The 23930-nt window shown below is 45.6% G+C and overlaps 1 protein-coding gene across 2 annotated transcripts in view; it reads left to right on the forward strand.

The window, feature by feature from the left end:
• The window catches only part of LOC142571600 (lon protease homolog, mitochondrial-like), a 46571-nt gene that overhangs the window by 19586 nt on the left and 3055 nt on the right, over nt 1–23930 (forward strand). For both annotated transcript variants that reach the window (XM_075680096.1, XM_075680098.1), the window contains exons 14-20: nt 927–1014; nt 1108–1230; nt 1606–1722; nt 4220–4360; nt 6618–6783; nt 8154–8371; nt 21120–21284. In XM_075680096.1, coding sequence (XP_075536211.1) covers nt 927–1014; nt 1108–1230; nt 1606–1722; nt 4220–4360; nt 6618–6783; nt 8154–8371; nt 21120–21284 — 1018 coding nt within the window. The remainder of the gene's footprint in view (nt 1–926; nt 1015–1107; nt 1231–1605; nt 1723–4219; nt 4361–6617; nt 6784–8153; nt 8372–21119; nt 21285–23930) is intronic.

A 23930-nucleotide genomic window follows, 5' to 3' on the forward strand; every position in this document is an offset into this window, starting at 1 on the left:
TCCATTACACCTTGAGACTTGGATGTAATTGTTTTCTTTTTTACAATCTTATGCAAAACTGAAAATTGCAGTTCGTTATTAGCATAAATGTAGAGCTTTGTTCTGCTAACTAATGTAGCCATAATTCATACTCTTTATTAATGCGATAGTGTTAAGGGTCCCGTGCTGCAGAAAATCCAGCAACGGCGTTGGCGTCCAGCGCCAGACGTCATTTTGGCGAAAAGATTTTCGGACCACCCATACCCAGGTTGTCCATGTGGCGCAAGGAAGTTGCTGTACTAATTGTATTTCTCTAGCTAAAATACGCAGAAAAATCGTAAAATATGACTTACACACAACCTACAAACATGATAGCTCTCGCATTGTAATTTTAATATACGAGAAAATACAATTCTGTTACACAAAACACAAACAAGCCCCTTTTCCAGCATTTCTACCATTAATAGACCGGCGATGGCGTCTGCCATTTGCACGCGCTGGCATGTGAATATCTCGGAGTCCACGGAGCATAGAGCCCACTTCCTTGAAGCACTTCCAGATGGTGCTCGCCTCCGCTGCATCACAGCCCACACAAGAGGCCCCGTTTCTGCCAGGAAGCCCGCCTTTGTGCATAGCATTCGCCACGAGTGTTTCCCGGTAAACATCATGGTTACATATGCTGCAGTTGCCGGGAAGCGTGAGAAGCAGTCAGCGATCTTTGAATCCTATCGCGTTCCACTCTTAAAGGCGAAGCTTAAGGGTCCTCCAAATTTTTCAGCTACCTTGGTAGCCTGCATTCATCATGAAGCTTCCCTATTTAACCCCATCATTGCTAAAAATACCAGGGGCAACTCTATCTTTGTGTGTGCTAAAATAAATGGCAATTGGAGGTGTTTGTTTATTTCCTGTAACCTTAACCTTACCTATTCTTTGTCTTCATTATGAAGCCGCACCTACGTCGGAGCCATGCCCGGAAAGCTGATCCAGTGCTTGAAAAAGACAAAAACGGAAAATCCTTTGGTGCTCATAGATGAGGTATGTTCTACTCTTAGGCTTCTCCCTACAAAATTTGTGTATTATTTTGTTGGCACCTGTGTCATTTTCTTAACCTGAAACATTTGTTCACAGGTTGATAAAATTGGAAGAGGCTATCAAGGAGACCCGTCATCTGCTCTCTTAGAAGTTCTTGATCCTGAACAAAATTCCAATTTCCTGGATCACTACCTTGATGTCAATGTAGATCTCTCAAAGGTGATTAAAGTGCAATGTAACTTGTTTTGCTGCCTCTCACTGTTTATATTAATTCATTAATAAGCTTTGATTCGGAAGCCTTTCTTTGCTCACCTTGCATGCATTCATTTTATGTTAACTATATTGTAGTTCGACTATTACATAACATAAAGTAAACTTTAATTCATAAACAATAATAATCTCTTGTAAATTGCACTAATGTTTCTGTTTGTGTAGGCTGTGCCCTGTATTCTGTATTACGCTAATACTGTTTTTCGCTTAGTCACTGAAAATGAAAGCAGTGTTAAGAAAAAGAAACAGCGGAAAATATATATTTGCATTATCACTTCTGTATTTCTATGAGAACTCACATGCATTTTTTTGCCTTTTGTGCAGATTTTGTTTATTTGCACTGCAAATGTCACAGACACCATACCAGAACCACTAAAGGATCGAATGGAGATGATTGAGCTGTCTGGCTATGTTGCTGAAGAAAAGATGGCCATCGCCGAGGTGTGTGTTCCTATAAACCTCAGTATGTAGCCACCAACACTTCTCATAGCAGTTCCTGATGCCTTACAAACAGGGACAAATATAAGTTATCCCGGCAGAAAGCCACATTGCTAAAGCATCTGTAGCTCTTGGGATAGGGAGCGTCCAGTGGAACGGTTGAGAGCTCCTCGTTGAGTGGCGATGTACAGAGGGACTGAGCCCTTAACCTACTGCTGCATTTTTGCAAGCCATCATCCCCAAAAGCTCTTAACATTTACTATCAGCAAACGTGCACAAGTCGAAAACAACTTGAATGCATTGTTTTGTTTCCAGGCTTGCCTGAGTTCGTTACAGTGGGTTAATTCAGACTCCAAAACATAGATTTCGGACTATGCCATGCTTAGAAACTGGCTACAGAGCAATAAAAAGGTTGCATTCTCATGTAATTGCACTGAACGGGCATTCTGATCAGCTGTTTTTTCGTTTGTGTTTCAATTTCTGCTGGTGATACATACGTCTTATGAAAAGAACTACACATTTTAGTCACATAGCTATTTAATACAAGAACAACTGCAGCTGGTGTTGAATGTCATAGCGGCCATTAAGTCCTATGGTTATATGTGCAGGAGCCCAACAGGCCAACTACGCTTGTTGAAGATGAATAAGAAGATGAATAAGAAGCTGAATATCTTGTGGAGGTGGAGGGCCATCGAAACAATGCAGGGCACTATTGTAGGGGGGGCGAGGAGTTACGGTGTCGCCATCTGTCGGAAGCGCCTCCCTTGCGTAGTATGAGGGATCACGTGGCGCGCTCCTCATAGGTTTCGCTTACGGCGCTCAATAAAAACACCATGCGGCAGCCCTCCTGGACATTTATGTAGGTACTCTCAAAACGAGGGAAGTTTTTGACTGTCGATATAGTAATCTTGGGCAAACTTAAAGCACAGGATCGTTTACAGACGCTATCTCTTTACCGAATACGTACAGCGAACGCCACTACGCGCGGTCGCCACGAAGGAGTTTCCCGAACCGGCTTCTTACGTGAAAGGTAGGCAAACGCTGAAAGCAAGCTATTTGAAATATGTTCTTATAGTAGGCTGTCTGTATAAACAAATGGGGGCATAACGCAACCTCAATGCCTTGAAGCCTCAATGCAATGATCGCACGGGTTCGCAGCGACTGACTGCGCGTCTGCATGCATGTCCACGCACAATGTTTTGCTCTCGCTGTGAGCGCGTTTTCGCACCATGTGTGTGGGTGTGTGCCGTGAGCTTAAATCTGCAGCATATGAGCATTTGACAGTACACTAGCAACCATTGTTGCATGGATGCTATCAGAACTGCCCAAAAGTAATTTCGTTATAGAGACTTTGACGCCTACGGTGACTGTGATGCGTCGTCGCGACGATTCAATCTTTTTTTGTCTTCTTAATTCTTCGACATTTCAATATTATTTCTCAAGTTGCATCGCACTGTATGTTTATCGGTCTTCTCAGCGTGCGATATCCCTCTGCTTCTTTCTTGTAATACAGTGCATTAATTCTTAACACAAACATTACCATATGCCATGCCTTTCTTTAATGTGCGTCTTACCGCCCCCTTTCCGTTCCTTCCAGTGAACTTGCCAGTATCTAGCATCAACAAGTTCATAGACCAAACCGTCCTGACATTAGCCGGACAGCGAGCGCGGGCGAGTGTCTCAGTGCACGTTTTCTGCGACTCGCTGAACATCACGCAGTCATGGCACCGTAGCAGAAATTGTCCTCGCGTGTGTGCTTGCTGCATACCCGAGTTATAGCCGATGGCTGTCTGCCGGTTCTCAATTTCGCCAGCCAAGCTTCACGCAGCTCCTTGCCCTGCGGCTGCGTGTGAATAAGGCTGACACCAAGCTCCGTTGCGTACATCCGGCACTGCGGCACCGAGCAGTAGCCTACCATGCTGCACGCCTCCAAAGGCAGCCACTGCCTACTATAGTAGTTTCAGATGTTGTCAAGTTGACACCCAAAGCGGTAAAGCCTCATCACTTAATCAGAACCATGGCACAGATGGGACTTTAAACTTTCGTTTTCAGCTCGCTTCAGCGCTTCCGAAGCAGCCGACGCGGCCACTGTGTCCACGTGATCGCTCAGGCCACATCACGCCGACGGTGGCGCCAGCTTTTCCAATGGTGGAGCTCGCCGCCAATAGGCCCAGATTTTCCACATGTTCTGCCCATGAAATCCACACCATTGAGCAAATTTCTCAGACTGGCAGATTGCACTGTTCAGCATTTTGAAAAGTTATGATACTGATGGGGAGACTTTGGCTCACAAATCAAAGAACTTTTAGTGACTGGCATTGCTTTGGCTCTCATCAGTTTGAGTGACTTCACAATGGGAGGTTCTTTTACTTTTCACATGTCATACTGCTTGTATGTCAGCATATTTCTTTTTCTTTTTTTTTTTCTCATTGTAGGTTGGCAGATTTGTTGCTTGAAAGGCCTTATTCATATGTTAAAATGATTTTATTTTACTGTGCAGCGTTACCTGATTCCACAAGCGAGGAAACATTCTGGCATTGCTGATGATCAGGTGGATGTGAAGCCTGAATCCCTACAGCGGCTGATCAAATACTACTGCCGGGAAAGCGGCGTCCGAAACCTGCAGAAACATATTGAAAAGGTTAGTTTTTCATATATTGTTACAATAATATTATAACATATTATAACGTAACAATATTATACTCGAACCTCATTATAACAAAGTTGAAGTGGGAGGCTAAATTACTCCATTATATCTAGTATTGCAATGTACTGCAATATATGCCCAATAGGGTGCGCTATTGTACATAAGGAAATAAAACGACTTTGCAGCCTGCGGAACTGCTACACGGCCGCGCATGCAATGAAATTTGAAAAAACAACAAAAGAATCGTCAGTGTGTGCAACATGCGACTTCTTAGCACCTGACGTGACAGCCTTTAGATAGCAGCATTCTTTTCCATTGTAGTGTCTTTTTTGTCCACTTTCCACTTGACTCATCGCAGTCGAACAGCATGTAACACACAACACAGCACTGCGCTGTTTAATCAGGTAGGCAAGTGAACTTCACCACGCCGGTGTGGCTCGACCGAATGGTGGCCTTTGAGGTTGCAGTGGTGCCAATGCGATCTTGGATACCAAGCCCAGCCAGCCTGCGCAGTGCGCCGCATGGAGAGGGAGAAGTGAATGCATGGCCTGAGCGTGACCCCTGAGATTGCAGCGGGGAGGCCAGGCACAGCTGCGGCTGCCTGTGCAGCGTGCTATAAAGTACTTCGTGCGCAATGGTCGGGTATTTATTTATCTCAGAGATGAATCTGATTCGTTATATCCATTGACAGGACAAATTCACATCGTTTAAACATTGTTTTAAATATACGTGGATCATTATGGTGATTTCAAGGGGAATTTGATTTACTTTGTTATATCTGTTATATCCGTTATTTCGTTATATCTTGTCTTGCTATAGCAAGGTTCGAGTCTAGTATTTTTATTAATATTACGCTTGTTAGTCTACTGTTTGATCTGCTTGTTGATGTAAACTGATTGCTAAATGAAGATTTTCTGAGGTCTTTTAGAGCACTCGGCATATCTGGCTGCAGTATAGGTTTTAGATAGTAGCACTATGCAAGGTAGCGTTATGTCGGTTATCACCAACCATGTTGGCTCAGTAATTTGCATTGCATGCAAAAAGAAGAGAAGACAGTGGGAACCGAAACATTAGAGTAAAGCAGTCATCTGAAACCCTTAGGCTTATCTCTTATAGATGGTTATGGATGTCTGCTTTTAGATGTCTGTTGGCTTGCTGTTTCTAGAACAAGGGCTTCGCTTCATTGCACTTGATGTCCTTAGAGATCCTGCACAGACGTATTACATAAGGGACGGGTTTACAACATACGCAAAAAGGTGTTACCACACTCTTCAAACCAAGAAAAATTGTTATATCATGAACAGATCATGATAAGCAGTTGATGGTCATCATAACATTGATGAGGAAGAACATATCAGTGTTTAGATACTCAGCAGAGAAACGAGGCTGAAAATGCATTTGTGTGTGAGTACGGTTGTACTACCTTCTAGCCCTTCAGATGGGCTCATGAGGTTGCAGATGTCATTATAACTTTCAATGCTGCACTCTTGCTACCTGGTTTCCTTGTATATTCATGCTCAACAATTTCCTTTTTCTGTCTCCCTATACACGCAGCTGCAGCAACACAATTCGAGTAAACATCGTAGATATTATTACAGTAAGTGTAGCTACATGAGTGGAAGAAGTGTGAGTGGAGGGAATGAAGAAGACAAAGACGTTTTGTTCCATCTGAAGCTCGCCTTGAAGCTCATTAAATAAATCCCGTTTCTTTTATGACGTAACAGTTTCTTTACTTACTTCCATGAGAAATGGTAGAGCATGTCTTTTTTCCACAAGGAAAGCTAAGTTCTGTTTCAGTGCTAAGGACTACAGTGTTGTTAATTTATATAGTGCATTGCAGCAAATGCACATGTGGTGCTGAAATATGCGAGCTTTACCGCTTATGCATTGTTGCATAAACACTGTCTGATGTATTGTTTATGCCATCGTGTTAATGTAGCAGTATCATGCAAGATGAGTTAATGACTGAAACTCCACCCGTCTCTGTCGTAAGAAAAATTATTTGTTAGCCAATGAATAATAGCTCTAAAGCTCATTGATCAGCCATCAGATCTCCTGGAACTTTGATCTGTTTATAACAGCTTTGAATAATTGACAAGGCAGCTGCTTTCATTCTTTTTCTCTATTGCACGATAACAGCAGCCTTCTGTTGTATGACAAGGCGAAACATAGCCCCTTACTGCCTCCAATCTGAACTGTCCAAGAGTGCTTTGTTTGTGACTTTTTTTTTCTGACTGCTACTTTGGTGCAGATACTCCGCAAGGCTGCTTTCAAGATAGTCAGTAAAGAATGTGAAGTTGTGGAAGTGCAGCCGGAGAACCTCAACGATTTTGTTGGGAAACCATTATTTACGCACGATCGAATGTACGAGGAGACACCACCTGGCGTTGTCATGGGACTAGCCTGGACAGCCATGGGTGAGCTGGGATAAAAACAGTTCCTTTCTCACTTTACGTTCATATAGTGCGGAGCTTACTTGTGAAGGAGTTGTTAGGCTGTCTCTTCCTTATACATGTGGTTGGATAATCTCATGAGAAATTGAACTGTATTTTCTGGACTGTAGTCTGCACCACTTGTATAATATAATCTGCAAAGGCCCAATTAGGGCTTCAAATAAAAAGTTTCTTTCAGGTTGTTTGCAAGGATGAACTTTGACAGGAAGTAGTTTCTTTTAGCATTTCTGAAAGCAGTGTACAGTAGGTAATCAAAATTTTTATTGTCAGCCTTAGGCTAATGAGCCATCCTTTCAAATAAATGGTTCATTGATTCAGTCACTGTTGACCAGTAAGAGCTTGGATCTTTTATTAGACTGCTTATAGGAGTCATATCTAAAACTCGTCAGATTACTGTCCTTGGTTTGTTAGAGCAAAACAAGTCAAGCATGTTGGATTCGATAAATGGCTCGTCAGTGTCTTCATTGCCTTCAGAATCCAACATCTCTTTTGCAGTATTTTTTGGTCCAGCTTCATGAAACCATTGACAATAACTTTATATAGGATGGTGTGCCATGAATGAACAACCCACTTCTTACTTCGCAAGTTTCCCTGCGCATTTGTTCACTTTTTGCTTGCATATCACAAGCTGCCAGTATGAGCTGGGAATATTGCTCGTGCACAGTGACAATTATTTCATTATGGGATTTAGCACAAAAAAACTTTGCAGCTGCAGTCTGGCCTTGTTTTTATTAAACACGCCTTGAATCTTAAACAATAAAATTACACATAGTCAGCATCCATAGATAGTTCGCAATCCACGAAAATTCAACTTTTATACGTTTATTGTGTAGTGTGGAAAATACAATACTTGTTACAGTGCTAACAAAATGTTGCTGCTTGAGTATCACTTTCTTGCTTAGAGCAATGTAATTCCCATTGTAACATTTATCTTCATAATGTGGCTCTCTGTGCATTTGAGGATCAGTGCTTTGTGTTTAACATTAGTCGGCTTCAAACTTTACTCAAGTGTCAATTTGTAGTTGTGGAGAGTCGGCAGGGGCATACAAAATCTTTGAAGCCTACCAATAAAGAAGCATGTTGGTGGTTGTATCAAGGGTATCCAGGGATCTCAATCCCTCTGTACAGCCTTTCTAGAAGCCACCTTGTATTATGTCATGTGAGTTTTTGTTTCCTAATAACTTGTATTTCACTGCATTTAGAGACATAAGCAGCTGTTTTATAGGCTTCATGGGCATAGTGTAAATTGACGCATCTGGATCGCTTGCCATTTATGTTTGTCTGCTAGATATTCGGGCATGCTTGACACTTGTGTGCATGTCTTGTTTTTCTAGGGGGCTCCACATTATACATAGAGACGGCCGTTCCACGGCCGCTGGAATCCAGTGGAGAGAAGAAACTTGAGGGCTCACTGCAGCTGACGGGTCACCTCGGCGAAGTGATGAAGGAGAGTGCCAACATTGCCTATTCCTTTGCCAAGGCCTTCCTGTTGCAAAAGGATCCAAAGAATGATTTCCTCCAGAAGGCTCACGTTCACTTGCATGTGCCTGAGGTGAAGTTCTGAAACCCGCTTTATTTTGTTCAAACGGCGGCCTGAACAAGATTTAGTTTCAAGAGCCACAGAACACACCTTTAAAAGAGCATCAGAGTTTCCTTGAAGTACTAAACTCTGATGAAAGCGAATCCATCCCTCACATGTTGCCGTTGTCTGCCTGCATTGTGCTGGCGACTGTACCTACAGTTGAACCCACTTATAATGATACCGGTTTTAACAATATATCACTTATAACAATGAGAAGCTGACTGTCAACTTTTGTATGTTTTCCATGGTAAAATAACCGACTTACTACAATGCCCCGATGCCACATTATTCATCGTTATTGGTTATAACAACAAAGTCTAGCTGCTGGGTGTCTGTGCCGAAAGGTAGTGCAATGCGAAATCCTTGAGAAGAAAATAGAAAACGAGAAATTCAAGCCGCTGCATGAGGGCCCGCTTCCCCAACAACCGCCGCGTGCTCACTTTCCAGCTTTCTTCATGCACCTTTCTCCCGTCGCCCTTCCACCCCTCCGAAACACGAATGGACCGTGCCAACTGCACTGCTCCCAGATTGCTCGCTGGCTCCTCATTCTAGCAGTTGTGCAAACAGCTTAATCACTCGTGTTCATCTTTGTTAGGTGCATCGAAATCGTTCCTGGCCACGTGGTTTGTCAGCCTCATTTGACTCGCCGCCGAAACAGAAGATGGCTGATCCACCCACTGATCATTGGCCATGCCTGACGTTGCTGGTGAAAAGAAAGCACACTGCTGGGAAAGTGCGAATAGAAGCTACCTAAGTGCTTCTAACCGATGAGGCAATCATCGCGATCGTCGTAAAGGCAATGGTGGCAGTGATGACATGGTAGGGCAGGCTGCCTCAACGTTGTCCTTACAGGAAGCCTGGCAGATGATTCAGTCCCTCCAGGGCTTCATTTTCCTGATGAACCTTCCGCTGCTCTATGTGGAGCACCTGGATGCCTTGGAAAAGGATGTCAGCAAGCTTCGCGTAAAGCATGCAACGCTGACGTACATAGGGTTTTCTCGTGCAAGCCAATGAGAAGTACGTGGCGAGATGCTTGTGGCGATCTCGCCTCAGGGTTTCTTCTGAATTTCTCAAGCTTACAGGCTGTCACGGCAACCTTCTCGCATCTTTTAAAAGGGCCATTTGGGGACACCAAAGCATGCCTTGGTGAAGCTTGCATATTGTTTGCCCGTGACCCCTCTTTGCAGTTGTTATAGCAGTGCTTAACGCCGACAGCCGCGGCTTGTTACACATGATCGGAGTGCCCAGGAAGCAGTTAAATGAGTGAACACAATCAGCATCCGGATGCAGAAAAGTGGTGGGGAGGGGCACTGGCCTCCCCACCATTACAGTTTTCTCACATCAGCTCTGCCATCCCCCCATTTTGATATTTTTTTCATGCAACCAGGTTATAACATTTATCGGTTATACCAATGGAATTTTCATGGCACTTGAATATTGTTATAAGTGGGTTTGACTATATATAGAAATAAATGCTGTTTGAAATGCAGCATACGCGGGAATTCCAGAAAGCAGTGGTCCCAGAAGAAGTGGTGTTGCTTTTTCTATTTTGGCCATCCTTCCTTGCTACCCTATTCTTGTTACAACACATCAGGGATGTGTTGTAACATCCCTGTCACACGAGGGATTCATTGTGGAAGAACAAGTGCTAAACGAGAAGGTCTAGTCACTGAAATGGTTTCTAATATGTCCTGCTTGATTTCAAAAAACTAAACCTGGGGAAATTTTTATTAATAATTATTATCATTATTTGAGCTCAAACCTGTGCTTCCTTGAGTTGTTTGTTTGTTTGTTTGTTTGTTTGTATTGGTGTTGGTGCTGCGAGCAGCTTAAATTATTTTCTTTTTCGAACCTGTTTATCAATTACAAAATGAAGTTCTCATCAGAACATTGAAATCAAGGGGCCATTGTCAAAATCTGATCATAACTTTGACTGATCCGCTTCTTCAACTTCGTGTTTTGAACAAAATGACGCCTGGCTTGTGTGTTTGTTATGTGGGTAATTTCCATCCTGGACAAACTGATTGTGGGCACTTCTTCAAGTGCTAGTTTCTCATTGTTTGTCATCTGGCACCCTAAGGGGCCTCAGTGGCATTTTTTGTATGGAGAAAGGAAAGAAGTAGGAGGGAAAGCCAAGGGATAAAATTGACGTAAAAAGATATTGAATCAACACATGATCGTGTCGTAGTAAGCTTTAATGTCTTCTAGCACTACCCTAGATGCACTCAGTACCCGCTCCTCTGAAAAGGCAACGAGTGCATCAGCAACATGTGGCTGCTGCACTCACACATTACAATGAAGGCGATGAATGTAGAGTGGCAAGTTGAGCTAGTTGGTGGAAGTTCATTTTGTAAAACTGGGGTTACTGCACCAAGACACACGGACAGCAGAAGTAGAAAAAGACAGGACGCGCTGTTGCGTTTCGCCTGCGACACGTGGTTTTGCCGGCGCGACTGCGGCGGGGCGGCAGACATTTTGGCCCAATCGTCGTCGCCGCAACGCTCATCGGCAGGTGTTTCCAGGCGCGACTGCGGCGATGCGACCGCAAAGGATCACCCTCTCATTCCAGTCATTGTGCCCGAACCAGGCGATGCGAAAGCAGGGATCATCCTCTCATTACAGTCATTGTGCCCGGCCGGCAGCGCTACGACAGGGTGCTACGAGATCGTGCTCGACATGGTGCTACGGCAGCGCTACGACAGGGTGCTACGAGATCGTGCTCGACATGGTGCTACGGCAGCGCTACGACAGTGTGCGTCACCATTAGCCCATTGTACATTCACGTGCTCGTCTTTTGAGGGGTTCCTTCTTGCCCTCAACTGCGAGAGTATAAAAACAGCTGCCCCCGGACGCCAAAGGGAGGGCTCCGATTTCTTCTGTTGAGTGAAGTGCTCTCCCGTCTCTCTACTTCGGTCAACCTGACCGCCAACTCTTTGCGATGTTAAAATAAACAAGTTGTTTTGTTGTTACCAGTCGACTCATGCTTTGCCGGGACCTTCGGATGCTTCCAGTTGTACCCCAGGCCGCCAGGCCAACGCTACCCTTGGGGCTTGCGACCCAGGTACAACCACGGGCGTCAGCGCCGAGTTCCCAACAGATCGTACCAGCGGTGCGATCCAAACATCTGGTTGGCAGCGGTGAGATCGCCTCCGACTTCAAACAACTGTCTGCCAGCGGTGAGATCGCGACAACGGAGGCCAGCAGCGAAGAGATGCAGTTGACTGTATGCTGAGCAGCTCATCGACGATCCGGGAGCAGTGCAACGAGCCCTGTGTGATGACTGGTTGCCTGCAGCGGAACGACTGCGCTGGACTCTTGGCTGCGAGGTTTGGTGAGTGCGGGACTTTCTTCTTCTGAGCTTTGCCAGGCTTTTGTTAGTGTCAGAAACAGAGCTGGTAATTGTGGTTGTCGTTGCTGCCGGGTTAGTTTGCGGCAAGACAATAGTAAGCAGTAGAGAAAGCAGCATTCAGAGCAGCCATGGATTTGAAGTCGTTGCGCAAACCGAAATTGTTGGAGCTTGCAAGAGAGTTGGGTCTGGATGTCTCGGACAAACTCAGAAAACCTGAACTGCTAAAGGCTATTCTTGAGTTAGAGGCTGAGGATGACGAGCTGTCGGAATGCCTTGAGACTATTGAGGAGAGGTCAAAAAGGCAGGAGCGCGAACTTAAAGAGCAAGAAGAGAAACAGGAGCGCGAACTTAAAGAGCAAAAAGAGAAACAGGAGCGCGAACTTAAAGAGCAGAAAGAAAAAGAAGAGCGCGAACACGCTTTGGAAATGAAGCGTCTCGAGGTAGAGATGGAACGCGCTCGTAATGGAAGTCAGGCACACGGTGCAGGAGAACGAGTATTGTTCAAAATGACTGACCTGATGCGGCCGTTTAAGCTTGGAGAGGACATTGGTTTGTTCCTGGTTAACTTTGAGCGAACGTGCGAGAAGCAGGGGTTCTCTCGGGAAACGTGGCCACAGCGCTTGCTCACTTTGTTACCCGGCGAGGCGGCCGACGTAGTCGCTCGCTTGGATAGAGAGGAGGCAGAGGATTTCGACAAAGTAAAATCGAGTCTGCTAAAAAAGTACCGGCTGTCTGCGGAGGCGTTCCGTCGGAAGTTTCGGGAAAATGAGAAAGGCAGAAGTGAGTCATATACAGAGTTTGCGTATAGGCTTATGTCGAACATGCAGGAGTGGCTCAAAGAAGAGAAAGCGTTTGGTGACCACGATAAAGTTCTGCAGTGTTTCGGGCTAGAACAGTTTTATAGTCGGTTACCGGAGAACGTGCGATACTGGGTCTTGGATAGGCCAGACGTTTGTACGGTGGCTAAAGCCGCTGAGCTAGCCGAGGAGTTTGTGACGCGTCGGGCTCGCGGAGCTAAGGACGGTCAAAAGGGTGAATTTGGCTCGAAGTTTGAGAGGCCGAGGTTCACGCCCATGAGATTAAAGGGGGACACGCGTAGTGAGGATGCGAGTGAAAGCAGTCCGACCAAACGTAAAGAGACGGCGGCAGCCAAACGCAGAAAGCGGTTCGAGATGAGGCGAGCGCGCGTTTGTTATACGTGCCAGAAGCCGGGTCACTTTTCGGCGCAGTGTCCGGAAACAACACCAAAAGTTGTGTTTTTTTCAATAGGCAGCACTGACGAGAACATGAAGCTTCTCGAGCCTTACATGCGAGACCTCCTCGTGAACGGGAAAGAGTGCCGGGTGCTTCGCGATTCCGCAGCTACGATGGATGTAGTTCACCCGTCTTACGTAGAACCCCATATGTTCACGGGCGAGTGCGCATGGATCAAGCAAGCCGTGGAAGCTCATAGCGTGTGTCTGCCGGTAGCAAAAGTGCTTATTGAAGGACCTTTCGGAGCGCTTGAGACGGAGGCGGCAGTGTCATCTATGCTGCCCCCTCAGTACCCGTACCTATTTTCAAACAGGTCCGATCACCTCCTGCGCGAGAAGGGGCTTTTGTTTGGTGAAGCTAGTGTTCAGGCCTTAACCAGATCGAAGGTTCGGGAGCTCGCTGCAAAGGCGGTAGTTGCGGGGCCGACGTTATCAAACAACGAAAAAGGGTCAGAGGCGCAGCAAGCTGATATTCCGAGCACGCCCGAACTGAATAAACTTGAGTCTGTAACGTTAAAGGCGCCAGATACTGGAGAGGAAACGCCCGACACGGGAAAGTTAAAAGAGCTATCTACTGATTTGCTCATCGCGCCTACGTCAGACGGACTTGATAGGTTGCTAAAAGTCAGCCGGTCGGCTTTGATAGCCGAGCAAAAAAAGGATGGCAGCCTGGAAAACGTGCGCTGCAATGTCAAAGAAGGTATCGCCAGGAAAACTGCGCGTTTTGTGGAAAGAGGTGGAGTCCTGTACCGGAAGTATCTAGACCGCAGAGGAGTGGAGTTCGATCAGCTGATCGTGCCTCAATGCTATCGTCAGGATCTGTTGCGCTTGTCACACGGGGGTTCGTGGTCCGGACACCTTGGAGTTAAGAAAACTAAGGACCGTCTCTTGCAAGAGTACTATTGGCCAGGGTGTTTTCGGGACGCAGACCATTTCGTGAGGACATGTGACACTTGTCAGCGGGTGGGCAAACCAGGGGACAAATCGAGGGCGCCGTTGAAATTGGTACCTATCATAACGGAGCCTTTTAGACGGCTCGTTATTGATACAGTGGGACCTCTGCCGGTAACAGCCACGGGGTACAGACACATTTTGACTGTGATCTGCCCAGCGACAAAGTTCCCTGAAGCAGTGCCGCTTAAAGAACTCAGCTCAGTTGAGATAGTTAATGCACTACTGTCCATATTTGCGCGAGTTGGTTTTCCTGCAGAAATTCAATCAGATCAGGGCACGGTGTTTACTAGCGCTTTGACGACAACTTTTCTCGAAAGGTGTGGGGTAAAGCTGCTACACAGCTCAGTGTACCACCCACAGTCGAATTCCGTTGAGAAGCTCCACTCCGTCATGAAGCGCGTGTTGAGAGCGTTGTGTTTTGAACATCAAACTGACTGGGAGCTGTGTCTGCCTGGGGTGATGTTTGCGTTAAGAACCGCGCCGCATGCGGCTACGGGGTTTTCGCCAGCTGAACTGGTGTACGGTCGCTCGCTTCGATCTCCGCTTCGCATGCTTCGAGAATCGTGGGAAGGTAGGGGCGACGACCCAGTCGTGGTGGAGTACGTGCTTAAGCTCCTCGAACGCTTAAGAAGGGCACAGGAGTTGTCAGGTGAAGCAATGACAAAGGCCCAGCAGAGGGCCAAGGTTTATTATGATCGGACAGCCAGGGCCCGTCGTTTTGAGGTTGGCGATGAGGTCATGATATTGCGCACATCGCTAAACAACAAACTAGACGTGCAGTGGGAGGGCCCAGCACGAATTGTTCAGAAACTGTCGGACGTTAACTACGTGGTAAGTCTGCCAGGAAAGCGGAAAGCACAGCAAGTTTACCACTGTAATCTGCTCAAACCTTATAGACAAAGGGAAGCAGTGGTGTGCATGATGGTAAACGTTCCTGAAGAGCTTCCGGTCGAGCTTCCGGGACTAGGCTCAGTGACGAACAGGGAAGACACCGGTCAAGTCATTAGTGACCTTATCAGTAAAGCACCGCTGTCGCCCGAGTAGAAAACCGAACTACACCAGCTATTACAAGAGTTTCAAGGTCTGTTCTCTGAGAGGCCTGGTAGGACTTCTGTACTTACTCATGATATAGAACTTACCTCCACAGAGCCAGTACGATCCAAGGCGTATCGGGTGTCACCCCGCCAGAGCGATATTATGGAGGCTGAGGTAAAGAAAATGCTACAGCTCGGTGTTATTGAGGCAGGTGAAAGTGATTATACCTCCCCTTTGATTTTAGTTGAGGTACCGGGCAAGGAACCTCGTCCTTGCGTCGACTACCGCAGGCTTAATTCCATCACTAAGGATCAAATTTATCCGATCCCTAACATCGAGGAGCGCCTTGAGAAAGTTAGTAGCGCTCAGTTTATTTCCACCCTAGATCTTGTCAGGGGTTATTGGCAGGTTCCACTTACAGAAGAGGCTAGTAGGTATGCGGCGTTCATTTCACCAATGGGAACATTCCGTCCTAAAGTGTTGAGTTTTGGTTTGAAGAACGCGCCATACTGTTTTTCAAGCCTCATGGATAAAGTGTTGCGGGGACAGCAAGAATTCGCTTTACCGTATCTAGACGACGTAGCGATATTCTCCGCATCCTGGTCTGAGCATATGGCACACTTGCGGGCAGTGCTAACCCGCCTGCGCGAAGCGGGCTTGACAGTAAAGGCTCCTAAGTGCCAGTTAGCACAGGCCGAGGTTGTCTACCTCGGTCACGTGATTGGTCAGGGTCGTCGCCGCCCCTCTGAGATAAAAGTGGCCGCTGTGCGAGACTTTCCGCAACCACGCACGAAGACCGATATTCGGTCGTTCTTAGGTGTCGCCGGCTACTATCAGAGGTACATTCCCAGGTACTCTGATATCGCGGCTCCCCTGACGGATGCTCTAAGAAAAACAGAGCCTCAAACAGTCGTCTGGGACGAGACAAAGGAAAGAGCTTTTAGCGCCCTAAAGAGTGCCCTAACAAGCCAGCCTGTGCTACGATCGCCAGACTATACAAAAGGGTTCGTTGTTCAGTGCGATGCTAGTGAGCGAGGCATGGGCGTTGTACTGTGCCAACGGGAAAATGGAGAAGTAGAACACCCCGTCCTGTATGCTAGTCGTAAGCTGACCAGTCGTGAGCAGGCGTATAGCGCCACCGAGAAAGAGTGTGCGTGTCTCGTGTGGGCCGTTCAGAAATTGTCATGCTATCTAGCCGGCTCAAGGTTTATCATTGAGACGGATCACTGCCCTCTCCAATGGCTGCAGACCATCTCTCCCAAAAATGGCCGCCTCCTGCGCTGGAGCCTCGCTTTACAACAATATTCCTTTGAGGTGCGTTACAAAAAGGGGAGTCTCAACGGTAACGCCGATGGCTTAAGTCGAAGCCCCTAACGTAGGAATCAGCCTCAAAATTGTTTGTTACTGATGTTTTTCTTCCTGAGGCAGGATTTTTTTTAACATATTGCTTTTGTTTAGTGTTTCAAAGTGATGATAGGCTTTCTAGTGCAATTTTTCAATTTGTGGACGCGTTCTGAGTGATGCTAGACTACTGTAAGGAACTAGGCAGTGGTATAAAAAGGGGAAAGAGCCTGGCAGGGCTTAGTGAGGGTTGTGCCGTGCTTGCTGACTGAGCGGTTGAGTTTCAGCGTAGTTCTAACGCTTGCCGGGAACGAGAACAAAAATGTGAACTCTCCCGAAGTCACTTTGCAGTGTCCCGTGCGAACCTGAACGAGAGAACGAGGCCTTCTCTGTGCGCTGCGCTCAAGAAACGTCGAGGGACGCCCGACTTCGGTTATGAGCATCATCGAGCGACATCCCTCCGGACAGCGGATGCAGTCCCCTGTCCATCGGGATCTCCTTCCCCCGGCGGGGCGGTCTGTTGCGTTTCGCCTGCGACACGTGGTTTTGCCGGCGCGACTGCGGCGGGGCGGCAGACATTTTGGCCCGATCGTCGTCGCCGCAACGCTCATCGGCAGGTGTTTCCAGGCGCGACTGCGGCGATGCGACCGCAAAGGATCACCCTCTCATTCCAGTCATTGTGCCCGAACCAGGCGATGCGAAAGCAGGGATCATCCTCTCATTACAGTCATTGTGCCCGGCCGGCAGCGCTACGACAGGGTGCTACGAGATCGTGCTCGACATGGTGCTACGGCAGCGCTACGACAGGGTGCTACGAGATCGTGCTCGACATGGTGCTACGGCAGCGCTACGACAGTGTGCGTCACCATTAGCCCATTGTACATTCACGTGCTCGTCTTTTGAGGGGTTCCTTCTTGCCCTCAACTGCGAGAGTATAAAAACAGCTGCCCCCGGACGCCAAAGGGAGGGCTCCGATTTCTTCTGTTGAGTGAAGTGCTCTCCCGTCTCTCTACTTCGGTCAACCTGACCGCCAACTCTTTGCGATGTTAAAATAAACAAGTTGTTTTGTTGTTACCAGTCGACTCATGCTTTGCCGGGACCTTCGGATGCTTCCAGTTGTACCCCAGGCCGCCAGGCCAACGCTACCCTTGGGGCTTGCGACCCAGGTACAACCACGGGCGTCAGCGCCGAGTTCCCAACAGATCGTACCAGCGGTGCGATCCAAACAGCGCACAAGCTCACAACTGAATTTTATTGGGTGAAAGATGAAATATATATACAATGATCAAAATGGCGTCATCATGCTGATAGGCCATCCAAAATCGCTGCTGTTGCAATCCTGCATCCAGAAATTGCACCTCACAATAAGCAAGCACACTGGAGGGGTCGCTAACGCATACACGCGCTTTCTTTTTTACTGTAACATATGCCTCGAATAGCTCCTGTGTACGACGACCCCTATAACGGAATAAAATTTTTGTTTTTTCCAGTAACGGAAGGCACACCTTCATCTCCTTTTCACAATCCCTGCAATGTTTTGCTACGTGGGAATGCTCGTCAGATGACTTATTCTTAACATGTCCTTTTAGACGGATATTAATACAGCATTCAGTCTGACCGACATAAACACAGCCGCAGGAGAAAGGGAATTCACAAACACCGCACATGCAAGGAACAAACTGTGACATGTGGCTTACGTGGCAAACAAGAGGGCTATGGCTAGAAATTTTTTCAATCTTTCTCAGTACCTGTGTACACAAACGGGCCATATTTTTTAGAGTGCTTCAGGTAGGCCACGCATATCAATGAACCTAAAGCCACTGGTGGACTTTTTAGCGTCATCAAAGTTGTGGCTACTACAGTCTGATAAAGAAGGGTCGTTTGTGGTGGTTCCAGAGCCTGTGTATGTGGATAAGGCTAGTGCTGTGCTGAAAAAGAACTTCATTCCTGCCCCAATCAAGAGCAGCAGGGTTAGAAACCATGCTTTAGCAGTCATAGAGGACCTAAACCTAAGCAGCCCTCTTAGAAGTGTAAGAAATGCTACAGGGTCGGAACTTGGGCTTTTTTTCTCTGTAAAAAGTCATAAACCAGACCTATCTTTTTGCTCAATCGTATCAGAAAGAGGAACCTCTCAAAACTGGAGTTTGTAGATCCATTCTTGATACCCAATTCCATGGCAGTGGTACGGTATTTACAATATACAAACTCAGGCGGATGCAACTCATTTAGCATAGACATTGAGGACTTGTTTTATGCAATACCCCAACCAGAACGTATGATTGCTATAAAGGAGTGCATTACGGAATATAATGAATAGCCAAAGTTCATTGTGCAGTGTGGTATCTCTGTGGAAGCCTTTTTGGAACTTCTGTCTATGTATTTGTCATCCACCTATGTTTCCTGGCGAGGACAGCTTTTCATTCAGAAGTCGGGGATCTGTATTGGCTCCAGAGTAGCACCTGTCCTTAGCAACACCTTTGTGTCGAAAGTTGATAGGGCCATCAGTGACGACCTGGGTCGAATAACTGTTCGGATTTTTCGTTATGTGGATGACTACCTGCTATTTGTCGACGAGGAGGGCTGGAGGACTGGGTTCTGGACACTCAGAAAGTATTTAAAAAATCGAGGCTCAAAAAGAACTTCACAGTTGAACACCATCGTGAGAACGAGCTGCAGTATTTAGATATTTGCCTGCGCTTTGAGGTGGGTGATACCTGCTGGCTATTTCATCCTAGATCCATGAAAGCACTGTTAAATTTTTCTTCAGGTCATTCTAAAACAGTAAAAAACGGCATTGTTATGTCCAGCATTGGTGCTACCCTGATGAAGTCATGCGGCCACACAGCAGCGGTGTTGAACACCAAGTGGATAGACTAAATACAGCTGGTTATTTGAGCTCTGTGGTAATAGCGGCTTGCGAAAAATTAAGAAAGTTAAGTGTAACGTCACAGCTTCAACTCTAGACAACAACCAGGAGCGTAAGAGGCACACTGTGATCCCTTACCAACATAAGGTGTCGAACAATTTGAAGAATGTGACACAACGTTATGGGGTGAATGTAGTGTTTTCTGCTCCTTTAAAGATGGCCTGTTTGTGTGCACAGGTCCTGAGAAACATTGAAAAAATTTCTAGCCATAGCCCTTTTGTTTGCCATGTAAGCCACAGATCACAGTTTGTTCCTTGCACATGCGGTGTTGTTTATGAATTCTCTTTCTCCTGCGGTTGTGTTTATATTGGTCGGACCGTACGCTGTATTAATATCCGTCTAAAAGAACATTTTAAGAATAAGTCATCTGACGGGCATTCCCATGTAGCAAAACATTGCAGGGACTGTAAAAAAGAGACAAAGAAGGTGTGCCTTCCGCTTCTAGAAAAAACAAAAATTTTATTCAGTCAAAGGGATCATCGTACACAGGAGCTGTTCGAGGTATATATTGTAAAAAAGAAAGTGCATGTTTATGTTAGCGACCCCTCCATTGTGCTTGCTCATTGTGAGGGGCAATTTCCGAATTCAAGATTGTGACGGCAGCGATTTTGGATGGCCTATCAGCATGATGATGTCATTTTGATCATTGTATATATATGTCATCTTTCACCCAATAACATTCAGTTGCAAGTCTGCGCGCATCCTGTCCTTTTCTACTTCTGTTGTCCGTGTGTCTTAGCGCAGTAACCCCAGTTTTACAAGGTGATGAATGTATGTGCTGCAACAAGCAGCCAAAGTTGCACAAGCATTTTGGAAGAAAATGTGCACAGATTGGTTGGCAGAGCACCTGAACAAGCCTGAACATTCATTAAAACCTAGCTCAAGCCGAGGATACGGGGCCAAGTCTGCCAAGGGCAGGGTCATGAGTTTGGTCAGCTTTTTTAGTGGAGCATATTGCTTAAAGTCAACTTGTGAAAGCTGGCTGCGGGATGTAATGCTCCCTCCTACTTTCTTTCATTCCATGTTTCTCGGAGTAAGGCCTCTTTCTAGGTTTTGTCATACATGGTGTTCCTATTGAATGTTATGCAGACATTAAAGAAATTATTTTATGGGGCTGGTGACAGTACGCAAAAGCTTGCTGTTTCAGTGATTTGTACAGTCAACTTGCAATAACTCAAAATTCTGGTTAAATCAGACATATGTAGAATTTTTAAACTTCATGTTCAAGAGTATTACGTTTTTGTGTCCTTTCCCCATTCTTCAGAATGCACTGCTTGAGTGTTTGCAGAGCTCTTGATGAAGTTCTCATCTATATTTATTCTCTTTTTTCTTTCCACATACATTTGCTTTGTTTTCGTTTAGTCAAGTGAACCTAAATCAGTCGTTGGATCAGCACAGTGTGCAAAAAATGGCTGTTATATTTGGACATAATTTCTATGTGTAGGATCTCAAGTTTGTCATACAGTTGAATTCTCATCATTATAACCGATAGATTGTTATGTGTGCAACCGACTGTATTCCAAATGTGCCCACGCATAGATTTCCACTCCACTCTTCTATGAAGCCCTGTTTGTGTAATAGCCCATGATACTATTTTAGGCCTTGCCGTTTTACTCAGCTTTGGACTACTCGCACACCTATCTGTGCTTCTTAGAAGTTTGAAGGAATTCAAGTGAGCGCATAAATCAAATTCATGCTGTGTCAAAACAGGGCAAAAGGTGTCAAACATAGAAAAGGCAGGCACAGCACTTTGTGCCTGCCGTCTGTTCATCCACATCTTTCATCTTGCTTCAATGTGAGTGACCAGCTCTAGTCAATGTTTTTATGTTACCACACTGTGCACCTATTTCCAACTGACAGGGTGCGGTGCCCAAAGATGGTCCCAGTGCAGGCATCACCATGGTGACTGCAATGCTATCACTGGCCTTGAACAGGCCGATAAGGCGAGGTGTGGCTATGACAGGGGAGGTGTCACTCACAGGGAAGGTGCTTCCAGTGGGAGGTATCAAGGAGAAGACAATAGCAGTAAGTGACTTTGTGCTTGCTTGGCAACTAGAATTTACAGACATGTACTTTAATATGTGCAGATATGTCGACCTCTAGCTTTGCACACATTGTGTACACTCTAGCACTGACAGCCAAAGCAGTGCGGCGAGTCATGTGTGTGCATTTGTGTGTTTGTTGTGCTAATCACTGCTTTTGCTGCCAGCGGCTGTTGGCACCTACCAGTGTACACTAAGCAGTGTGTGCGACATGGGCATAGCAGCTGTGGCTATGGCATGACAGCCGTCATGTTTGCATGCACGAGAAATTATCAAGGGAGCGTCAGCAAACCTTTATGATTTTCTACATTCATAAATAATCTCTTTACATTGTAAAAATAACAAAGGAGTTGCTGGAACGCAGTCTTCAAGTCTGGCCCTAGTTAATGATGGTTATTGGTGTTTCTTTAACTCTTTTGTTTTCACACCTATTCAAATCCGTCATTAGTGAACAATGCTTTAGAGCATCAATTTCGACTTATTGGAGCCATTTCTTATCCATATAAGGCCATCCAGTAGTTAGTACAGGCACTGTACTTTCAGAATCAGTTTAAATTTTCGCACTCCGGCGATGTGATTGACGGCCCTTTTTGTTAACTAATGTGCGTATGTTGTAGCGAAAATAGGCGTGGCAGTCACCTTCTGCCTCTCAAGAAAAAAGTATGCCAGCACATCACAAATTAAATTGTATCGCCGTCTTTGCCGTCCAACAGTGCTGAGCGGTGATAATTAACCGAACATGACGCCACCTGTTCACTGGTGAGCTTTGATTTGGAGTCCGAGTCGTTTTCTTTCACCCAAGGAAGTATATATCTGAAGGTCCGCCGCACGTCCAACATGTGGACCCTGCTTTTGATACCAGTTTCCAAGAGTTTCAATAACGCTTCTCTTATAAAATCCCAGCAAGGGCCGCTGCTGGTGTCACTGCGCAGTTATCGAAAGTCGCTCCCATGGCGTCGTCCCGCATGGCTGCGTCGCAAGAAAAGCATCCTGCTCGAAACTATGCTGCACCCTCACTTGAATTTTGTCATGAGGACTCGAGCTGCGATTCCGAAGGTGACAGTAAAGCAGATTCAAGCTCTCACGGCAACGATGTTTTGAGTCAGTATGGGAAAACCGCACCTGTTCATCGACGAGTTTTCTTTACGGCCTTGAGCAGTCTCCTTCCTTGTGCACGCTTATCTGTCGATCATTTTTCACAACCTGAGAGCTCTACTGATTATCTTCAGGGTGTGTACTTCGCTTGTTTATGATGCGCTGCATTCGGCAGCAAAGAAACTTCTGTTCATGCCAAGAAGGCTGCCCGTAGCACATCTCGGCTCAGCACTATGGATCAGCTCAGGACAGTTTACAATGTCGTGGGATTTCTTTCTACTGTTCTTCCATGCAGAGGTGACAAAGACAATGTGCTAAAATGCAAACATGTGCTTGGATGCATAACTTTGTAGTTGCCCAGCTACGCTTAAAGCAATCGGTCCTGGAAGAGGTGCATGACTCTAGACAAAGGGAAGTACATTCATTGGACTTCTCATTGGACCATTCTCAGAAGATGCCAAAAAGGCAGAACTGCAAAATGCGTTATGAAGACCACAAAGCTGAACAAGAACCATACATTCTGTGGGAAATATGCGGAGTGCACCTATGCTTCACAAAATCCAGTAACTGCTTCACTGCATGGCATGAGCGATGAACTGGTCTTAGTTTCTTTCTCTCTCTCTCTCTCTCTCTCTCTCTCTCTCTCTCTCTATATATATATATATATATATATATATATATATATATATATATATATATATATATATATATATATATATATATATATATATATATGAAAACCGAAGAGCGGCGGTGTACTGATCATTTATTTTTTCAGACACTATTCCTTGGTTATCTATCTTTGAAATGTATATTCTGAATTTTCTTTGATATTAATGTTTTTGTAGATATAATGTTTCTTTTTATTCTTTTTATCAACTGGCAGCTAAAATGGCGCTTTCTAGAATTTTTATATTTTAGCTAATAAATTTTTTTGTTTGGCAACGTGTGTTTTTGGAAAGAACATTTCATTATGCACATATGCTATGCTGCAATGTGTGCTGGAATAGTATTTGTAGTGGTAAATAATATTTTTCCGAGACCTATAAAAACCACCACTTTATCGCGATAACGAAAGAGTTAACCTCAGTAGCTAGCAGTGATGTGTCGCGAACATCATTATTATCAATGTTCAACTTTTGAATGCAGGGGATTGATATTTACTCGCCTAATAAACGCACATCTTTCCCTGAAAAATGTGTGCAAAGTTAGGGGTTCTGTTCATTATGTGGGTAATATTTTGAGCGATTTTTCTTTTCCGCAGCCACCTCTAATGAAGTCAGATTAACCTGAAATGCAAACCATCGATTGCTATAGCAAATGTGTAGACAGTTATACATGAAGTAAGGATAGTAGTATTATCAGCCATATAAACTTGCAAACATTCGCTTCAACGCAAACTGAGCGGCAAGAACGCTGCATGCACAAAGGTATGAGCCGCCATCGACTCAGCCCCTGATGCAGATCGCTGTGGAGATGGCGCGCCGCAGCCACGCAACGCGCAGTTCCTGCCAGAAAAAATTCCCTCCTGTCC

The sequence above is a fragment of the Dermacentor variabilis genome, chromosome 2 (assembly GCF_050947875.1).
Source record: "Dermacentor variabilis isolate Ectoservices chromosome 2, ASM5094787v1, whole genome shotgun sequence".
In the NCBI taxonomy this organism is placed as follows: Eukaryota; Metazoa; Arthropoda; class Arachnida; order Ixodida; family Ixodidae; genus Dermacentor; species Dermacentor variabilis.